General features: G+C 42.3%; 1 protein-coding gene across 1 annotated transcript in view; it reads right to left on the reverse strand.

The window, feature by feature from the left end:
* Window positions 1-17,923, reverse strand: part of ITK (IL2 inducible T cell kinase) — a 60,304-nt gene that overhangs the window by 30,587 nt on the left and 11,794 nt on the right. Inside the window, exons 2-6 of the mRNA XM_002912500.4 lie at window positions 10,730-10,834; window positions 8,535-8,616; window positions 6,682-6,810; window positions 3,409-3,449; window positions 721-872 (exon numbers count right to left, since the gene is read on the reverse strand). Of these exons, the coding sequence (XP_002912546.1) occupies window positions 721-872; window positions 3,409-3,449; window positions 6,682-6,810; window positions 8,535-8,616; window positions 10,730-10,834 (509 nt within the window). The remainder of the gene's footprint in view (window positions 1-720; window positions 873-3,408; window positions 3,450-6,681; window positions 6,811-8,534; window positions 8,617-10,729; window positions 10,835-17,923) is intronic.

A 17,923-nucleotide genomic window follows, 5' to 3' on the forward strand; every position in this document is an offset into this window, starting at 1 on the left:
CTTCTGATATATTAAAAGCAAAAACTGAAACCTTATAAAGCAGCATGAATCTGATGCCTTAAAACTAACTACTAGTATCTAAGTCATATATATTCCAGAGCATTCTGAAGGTTAACAAAAGTAATTTTGTTGTATTTCAGATCAGAGAAGGGCTCATAGATTTTTTTTTCATTCAGAACTCCCATAGTGGACAATTGGTATTAGCACAACTCAACTTTCTCCCCGAATCATGTAGATGGCTAGTTCAAAGACTGGTAGTGTGGCTAAGTCTTTAGTATCTTCTTCCTGCTGCTTCTTAATATAACCACTCATCTGTACCATTGGTACATGCCTTTTCTTTTCACTGAAAATAGACACTTCACAATGGGATGTGCCTTCAGTCTCTTCTAAACACTCAAGAACAATAGTGCTTCCTCATAGAACAAGCTGTCAATCTCCTACTCTGTGGATTTAGTGAAAAAACCCAGGGAATTTTTAGATGGGCTTGGGGGCTGGGAGTGCTTGGTGGGGAATGAACATAGCAAGTGACTTCCTCTGCCACTTCTGAGAAGTGGAAAGGTCTCCTCAACCACTTCTGCCTTCCCCTTTCTTCTACCTCTGCTCTCCTCTTCTAACTCAGTGCAGCAGTCATACTGACGGAGGCAGGACAAATCTTTCCAGTGTTTTCTCTATTCCCACCTCCCCTCAAGCCCTGGGACAGCAACCACAAAGATGCCTTACCCATTCTTGTCCTGCACTCTCCACCAGTGAATCTCAGAACTGTCCAGCAGGTAGTACTCCTCATTGCGTTGTATCATGAGTTCCTGTGGATCATTTGTTTGGTAGTCATACAAGGCAATGACAATGGTTTCTTCAGGTTCCCGAAGTGATCGCTGGAGGAGGTAGAAAAGAAAACCAAGTGATGACATAGAAAGGAGGTAAACTGCAGAACAAGGTCAACAAGTCCCTAAATTATAACTTGCTCCTGGTTTTATGCCAGGTCAACACACCAGTTCCTATAATCCTTTGGGTATTCGCTGAAACCACCTGCCTTCTCTAGTTGGCTTTCTTTATGACTTAGGATTGTAGTGTTGAATACGACACAAAGACAACCAGTACCTGGGATTCATTGCCCCTCTCACTCTGTGTGCTGAGTTTTGACCACAGTGAATTCCAAGCAGCCACATGCTTTTCATAAAAGTCTGTTGGTCATACTTTGCAGCCTCTCTGCTGGAACCATAATATTCTTTTTTTTTTATATTATGTTAGTCACCGTGCAGTACATACCCGGATTCCGATGCAAAGTTCGAGGAAGCATCATATTCTTGATGAAAGTGATGCAGTCAGTGCTAAGTTATTCAGTACATGTTTTTCTGATTTGACTTGTGGGTTTGTTCAGATCCATAGGATTATAGACTACCAGAGCTAGAATGCCTCTGAGGGATCATTCAATCCATTCTTCTTCTTCTTTTTTTTTTTTTTTGGATGGGGAAACAGAGGCCCAAAAGGGGAAATGGATGTGGCTAAGCTTAGCCCTTGAATTAGTCTTAATGCTCTTTCTATGATAGCACATGGACTTCCTTCTTCCTCTTAGGGGCTCTCTTGCCTAAGTCTCTACTTCTCAGTACCTTTTTAAGGATGTGTTGAAGACATGAAGAAGAGACGATAAAGCAAACAATTGTGGGAGTTCAGGAAGGGCACACTTGCGACAGGTTGGCAGATTTTGTGAGACAGTAAATATGGAAGAGATTGAGATTACTGGTGGGGATGAGATTTGGTGTTGAGAAGCCAATGTTTCTATGAGCACATCGAAGCATTTGGTGGTATAAAAATCCTGGAGATCTAGAAAGAAGAGCTTGTCATATTGATGTAGTATGTCATCCCAGCTGAGCCCAGATTAGGATTTGAAGTCTAGATATCAGTGGAGTTCATGAGGTGGTGTATTGGCGTACTGCAGATAAGAGTCAATGGGATGGAGGCTTTCACCCCAAGAGTTAATGCGGGAAGGAGTTGTATTCAAGGGCATCTGAAGATTAAGGAGGGCTATGACATCATGGTTTTCATCCCATTATAGGCCCAACTAATTGGATCAATCCCAATGAAAAGAAAGCTATAAGCAAGGTTCTCAAACCGTGGTGGTACCTTTCCATAGGAAGCATCTTGGACATCTATGGGGATGTTTTGAACATCACAAAGGTTTAGGTGTGCTGCTAGCATTTAATGGGAGAGGGCCAAGAATGCAAAAATCTCTGCAGTATTCCACATCCTGTACAACTTTTGAATGTCGTGTTAGACGTTCATGTGGTGAGAAACCCGCTTATAATAATAACAATGTATAATAATACTCTGAGCCTAGATCCTATCTCTACCCTATACAGGTGGGACTATGGGGGAAACCATCTGCAAGGCAGTGTTGACTTCCCCAGAGTTGGCTTGGTATCACCTAAATCTTATAAGTCAGTATATTAGATCAGTGCTTCTCCCTGCTTCAGTGTGCTCCAGAATCACCTGGAGGTTTATGAAAATGCAGATTGCTGGGGCCCTCTTCCAGAGTTACGAATACAGATCTAGGGTGGGGCCTGAGAATTTACATTGCATTTGTAACCAGCTCCCAGGTGATGCTGATACTGCTGGTCCAGGGACCACACTTTGAGAACCGCCACTTGAGTCCAGAAGCTGTGCTGCCCACTGGCTTAACTACTAAGTTGTTGAATGTCCTTGGAAAAGCCTCAAAACCTCTCTTGGGACTTGATTTCATAAGCTTTAAAATGTGAATAAAACTATAACACTCTGAAGTGGCTAGAATAGAGAGTGAGGAAAGGAGGCACATACATATATATAAATAGTGAAAGTGTGGAAGCACTTTGAAAAATATAAAGTATTATCAAAAGTAAGGTATGGAGTAAATACACAATTTTATTTTATTTTTTAAAAGATTTTGTTTATTCATTTGAGAGAGAGAGCATGAGTGGGCAGAGGGAGAGGGACAAGCAGACTCCCCACTGAGCAGGGAGCCCAACCTGGGGCTCAATCTCAGGACCTGGAGATCATAACCTGAGCTGAAGGCAGACGCTTAACCATCTGAGCCACCCAGGTGCCCCAATACACCATTTTATATAGATAGCTGTCACTAAACCCCAAAGGAATCAGATGGCTGAATACACAGTTTGATATCAATAAGTTTTTGTTGAGTGAATAAAGTAAACTAAGGATTTAGCAGCTGAGTGGTCCTTTTATGTAAACAGATCCATGAGACAGTTCAGGTCCAAGAGACCCAGTGTGTTCATATCAACTGAATTACTACAACCTGCTGCATTTGCCCAGGATTTGAGAAGTCTGGGCAGATGGGGAAAGTGCGAAGGGGACATGCTAGTCAGGCCGCTGCAGGGATGGGTGTCCACCATGCCCAAAGCTCAAGCCTTCACTTACCCTGTTGTCTTCAGGAGTAGGAGGAAGAGGCTTCTTTGAAGCTGAAATGAGAAAAACAGAAAAAGAAAATGAGCATGAAACCGAATGTGCCCAACCGGAGGCGAGCAGCCAGGGGGCTTTTCAGAGAAAAAGGGGCCCTTGGGTGAACAACAGAAGAAAAGGGCCAGAAGATGATGAAACACAGAGAAATGAAAATCGGCCTTATAGAGACCATGTTTTATCTCTTTTAGCCTACTGGTTCCCCATTTCATTTTCTAGAAGATACCAGAAACTTGTAGAAGTCAATATTCTGTATTCCCAGTTAAAGACTAATCCAAAAGTTGCTTCAGAGGCATTAGGCTTGTGTCCTTCCCTGTGGGCTGGGAGACCTCCACAAACACACATACCATCTGCCAAACCTCGGAGTGGGAATTGGTGACTCAGGGTAACAGTGACTCACTGGCTTCCTGAGGCAACCGTGGGCTTGGGGAGGAGGTGGGTGAGGTGAGGGGTCATTATGTTGTTTTTTGGGAGGGCTGGAATCTACTTTTAGTTACTTTAATGCTTCCGAGCATGTATTCCTTCTACCTCCTCCAAACAACACCCTTAGCACCTCTGTCTCTGTTTATCTGTTTGTGTCTCCATATTTCCCTCTCTTCTATGCCTTCTTTCCTCCTCTCTTCTTTCTCTCCCTTTTTTTCTCCCCCTCCATTCATCTTTTCCTGTCTCTTGGTATTTCTCCTTTGAGGCCCTGAAAAGGTCAAGCCTGGAATCAATAGATCAAAGTTGAATGTCGGGGGGTAGGTGTGGCATGGGAAGCAACACATGGGCTTCCGCTCAGTTCAAAGAATGATTTAATAATTAGAGATAATACAGGAATAGGCTCCCTAAGTAGGTGGTGAGCTCCTCTTCCCTGCATGAGGTTGACTCATGTACAAGGTTGATTGCTGCCTGACCAGGACAGCACCTCTCAGGAATGTGGTAAGAGGAGACCCACACAGTGACATGGGAACACAGCCCGTGTGCTAACTCCTTAAGCCAGGGCAGGGTGGGGTGCTGACTTGGGTTTGTGATTAACAGAGAAGAAGCAAACAAACATAACTGGAAGCATGGTTCCGATTCAGCACCCAACACCGAGCACCAGGTGACTGGCATTCTCACTCCAGTTCCACTGGGAATGAGCTGTGTAGCCTTGGGCCCCTTCCAGCCCTGAACATTCTGCAATGTGTATCTCTTCCTCTAGTCTTGCTCTTCCCTTCCTTCTTCTCCCTCTGGGTGAAGTTGGTTTGTATTGACATCAGGGCCAATTCTGGTTGCAGAAATGAGTGTCGCTGTGGGCTGGGTAGAGCAGGGTCCATTTTTACCCAACCACCTCTGCTGCTTTCCAGACATACACACACACTGCTGTATCTCAGCTTCAATTCCTCTGTCCAAAAATAAGAAAGACTAGTGGGCACAATTACCATGTGTTGAGAGCTCAGTAAGGGCCAGCAGATGTGCTAAGAGCTTTCCACAAGCCCATTGTTGCAAACATGAATGTAGGACCACTAAGAGAGTGACTGTATAGTAGTGAGGCCCTGGATTCATGGGGTGAGCAGTTCAGCATGAGCAGCTGTCTCCAAGTGTGGTGCTGGTGAGTCATTCAGACGCTCCTCCCCCTCAGTCATGTGTCTAGCACTCAGCCGAGGGAAGTACTATGCACCCTGAAGAGGGTCAGCGGCAACATGCATGGTGAAAACTGCAAAACACAGGCTCAAGGAATCCCAGAACTGGAAAGGGGCTTGGAGATTGTTTCATTGTAGGACTCCTAAAAGTTCCCCTAACATTGGAGAGATGAGGACATTAGGGCCCTTGACAGCCAAGTGATGGGTCCAAGGGCCCACAGCAAAGGTGCTGCCAGGAATCTGGAGACTAGACCTCTAGCTTTGGAAAGGGTTTTCATGAACTGGGGAAAGCCCATGCCATCTTGTTATGATGGTGGATTCCACCCATGTAAAACCTTCTGTTTCCTTTTAATGAAACACTAGCCTTTGTGAATATGGTCCATAGGGTAATGAAGAAGATCATTCACTTCTAAAACCAGGTACATATTGTTCTGCTCCAAGGGACTTGTAACCTTAAACTTTCTCTCCCAAGGTGGAGGGTGAGAAGTGGTGGTTTTTAAAGTGGTACTAAGAGGGGCTGTGACTCAGGAAGCCACGGAAAACCCAGCCATGTGTTACATTTCGCACATCCGCCTTGGGTTGTCAACGTGAGGTATTCGGTTTTCGTGCAAAAAAGAAACTGACAGATGAGAAATTGTGGCTAGGGTAAGAGAGGTTGAGAGGAGAGGGGAATGGAAGCAAAACAATTCACAGGATCCATCATTCCTATTCAACAATGGCTTTGCAGAGCATTTCCTCACTGTGAGACCCTGAGCATACGCAACTGCTCAAGGTCTCCTGGTTCTGTGACCCCACACCATCTCCCCCGGATGACTGTGGGGAATGGGAGCACCCATGTGTCAAAGTGCATGCAAGTGAAGTTGCACTTCACTGAAGGTTCAGGTCCCAGAGCCATCACAGAAAGGAAAAACAGGTGACACCCCAATCCCGCAATCCGGGGCCTTTGACCTCCAAGGACCAGAAACAATGTCTTTTGTTTTCATTTTGCATTTAGGCTGTGGCCTCCTTTTCTCTGAGATTATAGAGATCAACGGCGAGTTTGAAGGGGAGGCAGAGAGAAGCCACAGAATACAATAAGAAGTTTTTGGTTTTGCTTTCTTCCTCTCCAAGAGTATAAAGTTGAGCTGGTGGAATTAAACACATGTGCGATGTGACATCACTGTAATAAATAAATGATGTTATGGACCTCTAAGTCTGTCTCAACAACTTAATATTTAAGTCAACCACGCCATTCACATTTTCTAACTTGAAGGTTATGGCTGTGCTTCCCCAAATTTATCGTGCACACAAATCTTCAGGAGATTTGTTAAAATACAAACTTTGATCTGGCAGACCTGGGATGGGGCCAGAGAATTTACATTTCTAACTAGCTCACAGGTGATGTTTTGACACTACAGGTTCAAGGATGACACTTTAGTAGCAAGGAGCTACAAAGACATAGGTTTGAGATGAAAAACATCAACAGACTAGTGGTAGAGGCAGATGATTTCCCTCAGAAAGTTCTGAAAATGCAAAACTTTGTATTCAATCCCTGACATCCCTGATGATGGGAAGCTGAGAGCTTTTACTTCCTACAACTAGAGAGGTCAATCATTTTGCAAAGAAGAAAATGGAATTCCCAGTCTCTTACCATTTTTGGTTGGATCATACTGGGCACAGCCCACTGCGAGCTTCTCTAGCTGAGCACAGCATCTCCACCTTCCGTCCATCCAGAAGTTAGGATGATACATGGGTACCAAACTGTTATTATTCCTTGTTTCTGAAAGAGATTGGCACCAGTAGAAGAGTTATTTCCAGGTCAGTCTATCAAGGGCTACCAACTTTACAACTCCCTTAGGTTGGACCCCGCTATAAGCTTGAGAGAATAGTACGTGTTGGATTTAGACATTATCAGATCTGGATTCTTGTCTGGCCTTGCATTAATTGTATGTCCCTAGGTTGGATTACACCCTCATCTGAGCCTCAACGCCCCCTCTGTGCAATGAGAATGTTAGACTGGATCAGTGGGCCCCACAAAAGTGCCCAAGGGGCACTGGGAAGACTGAGCGGCAGGGATTCCTGCCCCTTCATCTCTCTCACCTTCAACCACAGGTATTTGCCTTTATCTGTTCTAGATTTATGGCTTTAAAGTGAGATTTTAGTAGGAAAAAAAAAAAAGAGGTTCTCCTGCTGAAGAAAAGAAGCATAAGAAATGGAGATCTGGACAGGCCATCTCAAATGTTCCTTCCAGCTTTAATATCTTGTGAGTAAAGCCCTACCCAGAGGGAAAACAGCCAATGCACATAGTTGGGGCCCTTTTGATAACTTTTTACTTTAATGTTTATACTGAGCCCCATGACTTGAGAGCATTTTTCAGCTTACCCAGCACTGGCTTATTCATACCCCATTTGAGACAACGACCTTGGAAGAGGATAAGAACTGTATTTTTATTCTCATTTTTCACATAGAGGCATCATGGCTCCCAAGATTCCAAATGGCTTGCTTACTCTTAGTCCTTAAAGCTACTTAGAGACAGATTAATATCTGAACCCAGTTCTCCTGTAAATGCAGGGCTTCAGGTGAAATAACAGTACTACCGAATGAGTGCTTTCTCTGGGTATTATTCTAAGTGTCTGACATGTCTTAACACATTTAATTCCCACAATAATCGTGTGACTGATTGTTACTAGTAAGAATTTATAGCTGAGGAAATAGAGACACTGGAAGTTCGAAGAACTGGCCCCAGGTCTCGTACTAATAATTGGCAGAGCTGGGATTTTCACCTTAGCAGCCTGACAGCACCTCTCACGTACACCCAAACACTGTGTTGGTTCTAATGATGCCGTCAGGAAGGCAAGCCTTAAGAAATACCCTTCCTGCTGATCTGAAAACCTTTAAAGCTAGCTAACGTTTACTGGGTGCCGACTCTGGGCCAGGCTAGTTCCAAGGGCTTTACTCGCAGCAGTTCCGGAGGCAGGTACTATTATTATTCCCTCCTTCTTTCCTCTTTTACAGAAGGGGAAACTGAAGACAGAGCAGCTGGGGACGTTGCCCACACACGTCTGCTAGTAAATAGCAGAGCCGGGATTCAAACTCAGGTCATCTAACTCAAGGGCCCATCCTCCTATGCTTCACACTAGACCAGGAGTGGAAAAACTTTTTCTGAAAGGGCCAAAGAGTACATATTTTAGGTTTTGTTCACCAGCAGGCAAAATCGACACATTATGGAGGTACTTCTCTAATCCTTTAAAACGGGACCATTTAAAAACACAAAGACCTTCCTTAGCTCAGAGCCTTATGAAAACAGGTGGTAGGCTGGATTTGGCTGACCCTACACTGTACTGATTGCTGCCTCTTGGGCCCAGGGTGAAAAGTTGGAATCTAACACCAGCACCAAAAGTCAGAAATATTTGACCATCTGCTGCCCTGTATCTTACTGTGGAGCCCAAGCCCGCTAGACGATCAAGGGATCTCAAGGAGCCATCGGCACAGGAAAGTAATTACCTTCTTTAAGGGCCAGAACCCAACGCTGCCGGCTCTCGCGGTCTGGAGCAAACACATACAGGAGGTAGTTGTCATGCACAACCTGGAGATACACACAGAGTCCAAGGTGAGCTGTGCGCCCAGAGAAGGATGACTGACAGCAGGCCCATCTAGCGTAGGGGGCCGAGAGTGGGGCCTTAGGTGTTTGTTGCTTAAAAGCAAACATCTGGGTGATTAGGAGACCAGTGTCCTTTTTATACAGATATTTAAATGCTATGCAGACACAGGGGGAATTTTCACAGCTCAGACTATCTGTCTGAGATTCCATGTTCCTAGGAAGCCATTGCTAAATTAAAACAGTTGGAGAAAAAGCTCTCCATGTGACAGCACATTTGTTTCTCATATTAATTTTTAAGTGATTAAAAAAATCTTTCTGGCATATGAAAGACTAAGAAGTTAGATAAAAAATGTATAATTGAGATTTTTAAAACTTCTTATTTTGAAATAATATAAGACACCCTAGTGGTTCTGTAAATAGTATAGAGTTCCTGTGTTCTTTTCACCCACCTGTCCTTAATGATAACATCTTATTACATAACCAGGGTACAGTTTCAAAAGCAGGAAATTGACATTGGTCCAACACTACTAACTGAAGTACAGATCTTTGAATTTCACCAGTTTTTTTCATGTACTCGGCTTTTTTTTTTTTTTTTTTTTTTTTTTTTTTTTTTTTTGAAAAAAAACCAAAAAAAAAAAAATCCTAACCCCCCCCCCCCCCAGCTCCTTGCCTCAGGGCTATAAATGCTTTTTAAGAGACTGNTGCAGGGCTTGAACTTACAGCCCTGAGATCAAGAGTCAAATGTTTAACCAACTGAGCCACCCAGGCTCCCCTTTAATGTATTATTTTTTTTTAAGATTTTATTTATTTATTTGAGAGACTGAGAGAGTGAGCATGAATGGGGGTGAGGGGAGAAGCAGAGGGAGGAGGACAAGCAGACTCCCCACTGAGCAGGGAGCCCAATGTGGGGCACTATCGTAGGACCCTGGGATCATGATCTGAGCTGAAGGCAGACACTTAACCCACTGAGCCACCTAGGCCCCCTTATGTACCCATTTTTAATTGGAATTTTAATGACGGGAAAATACATGCTAATTGTTTTACTTTCATTACTAAAAATTTCAACTCATGGAGGTCAACTTTCTAGTAGGAAAGAAGTCCTTTTCTATGTCACATTAAAAATGGAATGTTGGGGCGCCTGGGTGGCACAGCGGTTAAGCGTCTGCCTTCGGCTCAGGGCGTGATCCCGGTGTTATGGGATCGAGCCCCACATCAGGCTCCTCTGCTATGAGCCTGCTTCTTCCTCTCCCACTCCCCCTGCTCGTGTTCCCTCTCTCGCTGGCTGTCTCTATCTCTGTCAAATAAATAAATAAAAATCTTTAAAAAAAAATGGAATGTTTAACCTCTCAAATTGGCAAAAAAGACTGGTACCCTAGAATGTACAAGGAGATATCCGCTGCTTCAGAGTCATAGATGCCAAGAGTGATGACAAGATTTGGACAATGTTGTGACCTAAAGACTAATGATAACCTCCACCAGCTCTGTCCAGTAGGACTTTCTGCAATGGTGGGAATGTTTTATAAATTGTTCTGTCCAACACACAGCTATTAAACATGTGAAACGTTCATTCATTCAGTGTGGTTTAGTGTGACTCAGGAATTTTTGATATTGTTTAACTTAAATATTGAACATCCACATGTGGCTCGTGGCTACTCTATTGGACAACAAAGCTCTAGATAGTTCTGAGATTATAAAATTTGAGACTTTTTGTCCCAGAACCTCTAAACAATTTATAATCAAGTACTGCAATGGTTGCCCCAAAACATGAGTGAATTGTACTTAAAGAATATTAGGTTTGGGGCCATTGAGAGTTTTGTGGGTTTTTTTCCTTCCTCTAGGAGCAGAGAATTGGGATTTTTATTGAGGTAGGGAAGACATGAGAGAAAGGGAAATGAGAAATGAAAACTTTTTCAAGACTTTATGCTTTGTTGAATTGAATGAATGAATGAATGGACACCAACAGCTTTCTTCCGGACTTAGCAGAAGATCTAACTATAGATCAGAGTCGTCCCTGTCCCTCTTTCTATTACAATGACTGAGGATTTCGACCATTGTCCAAGGACTGGGGAACTAGTTCCCTCTGGTGTAGCTGACTTACCTGAAATGGGTATTTATAGTGGCATGGGATGCAAATGTCACTTTTCACAATCTCGACACATTTGATTCGGGAGAGTTCAATGGAGCCCTTCAATGTGCGCTTTTTCTGTGGGGAAAAGAAAGTACATTCTGTTTAAAAAAGAGAGCAGACAGTATTTTTGTCTAGGTTCCTTATAGAAATCCACTACGAGATAAGATCCATTAACTTTGTAAACTAACCCCCCATATATCCAGAAGCTACTTCTTGGCCTCCTGTGCCTCAGAGAGGCAGTAGCAAGAACTGAGATGAAAAAAGTCAAGAAGTGAAAAGTATCCCTATCAAATACAGGGATGCTTTGTGGTGTTTCTTTTTAAATTTTCTTTCTAAAAACTACTTTATTCATTTTTGAAAGTACAGAATTTATCCATGTTCATTGTAACAAGTGAAATAATATGGAAGTATGTTGAAAAAATATTTATAGTGTCATATCATTCCACCCTTCTCCACAACCCTGAGGTAGCCAAGGTTAACCATTTGGAAGGCATTTGTCTTTCCCACACACAGTTATAGGATATATACAAACAAAAACAAGCATCTGTTCCACACAGTGGTCTACAGCTTGCTTTTGTAATCTAAGGATGTATTATTGAAAGGTCAGTTCCCTTAAAAACCTCTGAAAACATGTATCCTTTGAGCTCAAGATATCTTGTCATTTAGAGTCTTCCACAGCTAGAAATACCTGCCTTGGTTCTGCCCATAATCATAGTTCTTTAGGATGGTTAATCTGTTTCTGAAAACAGAAGACCACAAGGGAGGCGCCTTTTCAACACCCCTCTGCCGCTGAGGATAAACAGGGAGTCTGAGCTTTGAGGTTATCTTGTTTTTTGACCTCTGTTGTATTATTTCCTTAGTAGTATACATAGCAAAATGCAACAAAAGGCTTATGGCAGTAATAGGACCACTCTGTTTGCAAGACATGTTTATCCTTGGAACCCACTAAGTCCTGCTCCCCCTGAGAGTGAGACCAGGAAATCTATCAGCATATCCCTAAGGCATAGTGACAGGCCTACAACAGGTGCTCAGTCAGAATGATATGAACGAAGGGCACCATGTTGAAACACAGTTTAAATAATCTCAGGCAGATTTAAAGCTAATGCATTTAGCTCTTCAGGAACTATCTCCTGGGGGCCAGCTATAAGCTAAGTGCTGTTCTGAGAGCAGAAAATAGAGAGATGAACATGCAGATCTTCTCATGGAGCTCACAGTCTTGTTGACAAGGCAGACAATATAAACAAGTGCCATAAAGACAATAGAACAGGTTGATGTGACCACCTTGTGGACAGGGAAGGCCTGTCTGGGGAAAGGGCCTTTGAGAAAAGATCAGGGAGTTAAAAAAAAAAAGGTGCCAGACATGAAATTAGGGGGTGTGGGGTTGGGTAAGCATCCTATATAGAGTTCACAGCAAGAGCAAAGTTCTGGGTACATATTGGTTGTTAATAGCCTAGGACTATCATCATCAGGGTATAAAATGGAGGTAAGTATTAATGGGAGTTGTGAGTAGGGACAAAGACTCTGTGTAATGTTCTAAAGCAGTGCTGTCCAAGAATAGCAGAACGGGAATCATATATGTTACTTAAAGATTTCTAGTAGCCACACTACAAGGAATTAAAAAGAAACAATAAAATTAATTTTAAGAATATATTTGTTTACCCTATTATACCTAAAGTATTATTTCAACATGTAATCAACATAAAAAATTAATGAGATACATTATTTTTGTACTAAGTCCTTGAAATCGTGTGTTGTAGAACACATCTCAGTTTGGACCCGCCACATTTCAAGTCCTTAGTGGCCACACATGGCTGTGGCTCCATTATTGGACAGTGCAGCTTCAAGATATCCAAGGAGGGCTTCTCCTCTAACCTCAGATTATCTTCTTTAACCTCTTAATATTCACTGACTTCAAACATGGATTTTAAGAGACACTGCGTCAACAGCCTGTCAGGTGAGCCGGCTATGGGGTTTGCTCTTCTGTTGCAATGGATTTCATGTTCTACCATCAAAACTCACTGTTTTTCCTAAACGAGTTCCCTGAGGCGGGTTGTCTTCAAAGTTCACAAGATCTGATACGTGGTCAACAAGAGACCAGCTGTGCATCCCCCGAGCTGGGGACTGGGGAGTAGCCTGTCAGTGAGATAAACACAGTTCTATCTCTGAGAAATGGTGATTGCCTGTAATCATCCCAAACAACTGTGCTATTTCTGAAAAATGCCAGGGTAAACCTTCCAAGGAAACCACACAAGAGCCATCAGGAAAAGAGAGACAGCAAGTAAAACCCGCTCTCATTCTTACGTGTCGTTCCATCTGCATCACTTGGGGTGAAAGTCACAAGACCTCTCTTGGCCTTTGTCTCTTTTCTTGGCCATGTTCAAAGCTACCCTGTCTTCATATTCCAAAGCTTCCCCCTGGACACCTAACATGTATCAAACACAACCCAGCAAGATGCTGGTGTTTACGTATTTGCACAAAAGCAAGCTTGTGCACGCAGCTTTGATATTTCCTTTCTATGTTAATACATTGCATAAAGTAGAATTTTGGACTGTGAGTTTCAAAGAGAGAGGCAGGGAACAAAACCGAAATAAAGGACGATTCACATTTTTGAGCACATCTTACACTTCAGGCACTCAACAGGCCAGCGCACATTTAATCTATAATCCTGCAAAGTACCATTGCCCCATCTTGCAAGTGAGGACCTTGACGTTCAGAGAGGCCAAGTCTCTTAATAAGTGCAATGGCAGGGTGTAAGCTCAAGTCTATGACTGCAGAGCCTGAGCGCTTCACAACTATGTTTCATGGCTCTTGCATGTGCCCTGACTTTCCACAGGAGATTTTCATCCCCCAGACTCCACACTGACAATCAGTTGCATGATCTATACTCCAAGCTGTGGTCCGGCAGACATTTGTCTGTGCCCTATTGGGTCGTGCAATGATTATGCTGGATTTGAAAGGGGAGCGCTTTCTCTGCTTCCTCAGAATGATAAGTCCACTTCACTCCTATTAACATTGGCTCCTTGACTGTTTGGCTAGTCCAACAGATATGTCAGTGAGAAGCTAGGTATCTGAGACCTATGAAAGAGGTTATCTTCACCCTTCTGAAAAACAGCTGAATTTCAGCTTTCTGCTTTGGAGAGGCAGAGTGGGAGAGGATTGGAACTTTCAGTTCAGGTAGACAGGCATTTGCCTGACCTGCTGTGCAACTGAGGCAAGTGTCTCAACTTCTCAGTTGCCTTGGTTTTTTTTTTTTTTAAGTGAGAATGACAATAGACCCTGAGTCATTGGGTTAATTTAGAGGACTTAAAAAAACCATGTACACCTACTCACAAAATAAATTCATTCAAATGATAAACCAATCACTCAAGTGTTACTTCCTTTCCTTCTCCAAATGCTGTGCATAAGATAAGACCTTGTTCTCTTGTCTTTATGTGTCCACAGTTTGGGGGGTGATTTTCTTTTGGGCAAATATGTAATCAGGAACGACCATTTGGGAGGGGCAACGTTAATTTTTAACTGGCGATACTGGTGATTTTGACATTCCGGAGTCATTTGTTTAATTTGCAAATTGTTTGTAAAATCAGGCCAAAAGCACGGAAGGGGCCTATTTCCTGGTCTGACTGTGTTACATTGGCTCTCAGAGGGCTTTTCCTTTCTGCTTTTGCTTTCTGCTTTTCCTCCCACTCGCCCATCAAAGCCTTCCCCAAGTAGTCATTCACCAAGGGTTTAACTTACTGATAGAGTAAAGCTTGGCTTGTTTCAGAGGAGTTTGGATCAGGACAGATGTTAGAGACCGAAGCCAAGAAGGAGCTTCGATACTGGAATTTCAGGCATTAGCTGAGAGAGTATTTTTCAAAGGGGAGTTCAGACTTTCCCGGACCACACTGTAAAAGTAACCACATACTGCCTTTATCAGAGTTTCTTTGTGATTGGAAAATCTTTCTGGTGATGATTTTAACTAAGGCATTTCAAATAATTTGCTCAACGCCTCTTCTGGCCCATGATACATTGTACAAATCTGAAATCACACAATGACACAATTGAAATTAAAACTGATGTCCTGTGAAATGAAACTTAAGTGACTGATTTGGGGGTTGTCCTTTCCCCAACACACACAGCAGAATACCAGTTCTAAAATGGGTTTTAGGGGTGCCTGGGTGGCTCAGTTGGTTAAGCAGCTGCCTTAGGCTCAGGTCATGATCCCAGGGTCCTGGGATTGAGCCCCACATCGGGCTCCCTGCTCAGTAAGGAACCTGCCTCTCCCTCTACCTGCTATTCCCTCTTCTTGTGCTCTCTCTCTAATAAATAAATAGAATCTGAAGAAAAAAAGGGGTTTAGGGGTCTTCCTGGATTCTAGTTTCATCGTCTCTGTAAAATATGCTCAAGGTAACCCACAAATTCGCTCCCAGTCTCCCAACTCGGCAGAAGTCTTTGATGACAAAGGGGGCCTCGTGCTTTGTGCTGCAAGGGAGAAAAGCAGAGATTCAGAACTCGGAAAGCCATGGTTTGAATCTCTGTGGTGACAAATAGCACAGTGCAAGTCGTCTCAGTTCTTTGGACTCAGTTCTCTTTGCTCTTCCTCGTTCTTTTAGTTCTTGAGGAGTAGTGGTATTGCTGACAGCTGCCATGCAGGGTCACTGTGACCAGAGCTACGGAAAGGCACCCGGCACGTTGTCTGATACCCAATAAAGATGTGATTGTTACTGACTCAATGGAAAATGTAGCCTCTTCTAAAACACTGGGGCAATTTGGGATTAGCTGTTGCTGGGTCCTCTCCTCCCCCAACCCATCTTCACTTGGCCTTATGTCCATGAAACCACAGTTCTGGGAGAATCTGGAGCTGAGGGGGAAGATTTTAAGGCTCCTGGGTTGACTTAAAGTCAGGAAACTATGATCCATCCCACACCTGCCTTCTTTTCTTTCCTCTTTTCTACAAGCCCTTTTAGTCATAGCTAAACCAGAGTCAACTGGCTTTCCTCACTTCAGCTTTTCGTAATATGGTTTTCGATGAAGCTCGTTGTGCTGTGGGGAAAACACTCTAGCTTCCTTTAAAGTCTGCCATCTTATCAGTAGTTGCACCCTGACTACCCAAGAGGAAAAAGTGAGGATTTTACCCCAAAAAAGGAGAAAAAGCAAGAAAAGAATAAAATAGATAATGGACTATACCCTCATACAGTTTCCAGAGGGAAATTTGGGATCCTTTCTTAAAATTATGAATGTATTTTCTCACAAGACACTATTAAATGCAGACATTTGTGGGAATGATTCTGATGTTTGGGAGTAGGAAGTAGAAAGAGCTTTGCTTTTAATCTCATATCCTTCCATGAACATACATATTTTTTATTGTATTTAAAAACAATTAATTGAAAGAACGAAGAAGGAAAAAAAGAAAGAAAGAAAGAAAGAAAGAAAGAAAGAAAGAAAGAAAGAAAGAAAGAAAAAGATTTCCCTTATAGTATTTATCCTATACAAACATTTGTTCAAAATACAAAAGATGTAGGGAAAAGGATTTCATAACAGCATTATTTATTTCACTAAAAACCTAGAGAAACTTAAATATTCACCAATAGACAAATGAATAAATTACTTATGGTTCATCTATCCTGTGACTACTCTGTAGTCATTAACAAAGTGAAAGCAATTGATACAGAGGAACAAAAATATATACATTAACTGAAAAAAAGGTTTAGAGCCATAGATGGAGCACGATCTCATTTTTGGGAAAAGAAATAATAAAATATATAATAGTATATGCAAAACTCAAAGAAATAACACAAAAGGAACTCCGCTAACACGGGCTGTCTCTTGTCGGAGGCACTATGGCAGACTTTCCCATGTAAATTATATGTTTCTGTAATATTTGAAGCTTTTGCAGTGAGCATGTAATTTTACTAAACAGAAAAATGAAAATAATATTTTAAAGCAGTCATAAACTTAAAAACAAAACACTGTACAACAACCTTGGCAGATGACTATAGGAGAGGGCTGAGAGGTACACGTCGAATGCTGGGTGTGCAAAATGATGGAGCTCTTTGCCATTGTAACCTCCTGACCCCATTAGCAGTAAGTGGCATCTAGGCAGCACCTGTCACCTGCTCATCTATCTCCATGGAGGTTCAAGTTCATGATGGGTCCTCTTGTCTTCTTGAGTGATAGCCATTTTCTCCATAGATTCTAAAAAGGCAACACTGTACTTTTATGTGGGTGTATTTATCTTAGAAGTGAAGCAATAACTGAGGAATAATTTCCAGGCCTCATTCGTGTTAGTTAACGATATTAGTGGTCCTAGCCTTACAAAAGCATGTTTGTTTAGATTTGCCTTCAAAAGGGAACAGAGAGACAAGGAGTGTTGTAGAAACTAAGAGCAAGAAGTGAGTGCTACATGTCAGGGCGAAGCTGACCCTCCACGTGCCCAAACACTTTGTCTCCGCTCCGTCAATGCTCTTTCAAAAGCTTCCTTCTTTCCAGAATAGGCCCCGTGGACTTTTAACGAGCTTGGAAGAGTGTATTTTTCCATATACCTTTCAAACACCGGAGAGTCAGTAGCCAAAGCATATAAATTAATAACTCCACTGCATTTCAGAAAATAACCTTAACACAAAGGTGATGCTCGATCAATATTTGTTGATTGGTTGACTGAAGGAACAGCAGGTAAGGCTAAGTGTGCAGCAGAAAGTGATGAGTATGAATCCTATGACAAAACTTATAATAGAAATGATTTGAATAAGATTTCCAGAATGATTGGCAGGTGGATACAAATCTCTCGACAATGAAAACATAGGTCAAAACTGGTCTGCACAAAGGATTGAGCTAACGAAGAGCTCCTATAAATTACTAAGGAAAATACTAACAAGATTATAGAAAAACAGGCAAAAAGAATAGAAATTGGTCTTAAATATATGAAAAATTGCTCAAAGTTACTACAAAAACAAAAATGCAAATAAGGTATCCTGAGATACCATTTTTAAAACCTGTCAGACTTGCAAAGACCAAAACGTATGGTAATGGTGTTGGTGAGGTTTTGACAAAGCAAGCATCTCACATGTGGCCCTGGAGAATGTTCATAGGCACAACTTCTGGGAGAATAATTTGGTCACGTTCAATAAATAACAGATGCAAATATCCTTTGACACAGCAATTCCACTTCTAGAAATATTTTCTGTA

This window comes from Ailuropoda melanoleuca, chromosome 3, assembly GCF_002007445.2.
Source record: "Ailuropoda melanoleuca isolate Jingjing chromosome 3, ASM200744v2, whole genome shotgun sequence".
Taxonomy (NCBI): Eukaryota; Metazoa; Chordata; class Mammalia; order Carnivora; family Ursidae; genus Ailuropoda; species Ailuropoda melanoleuca.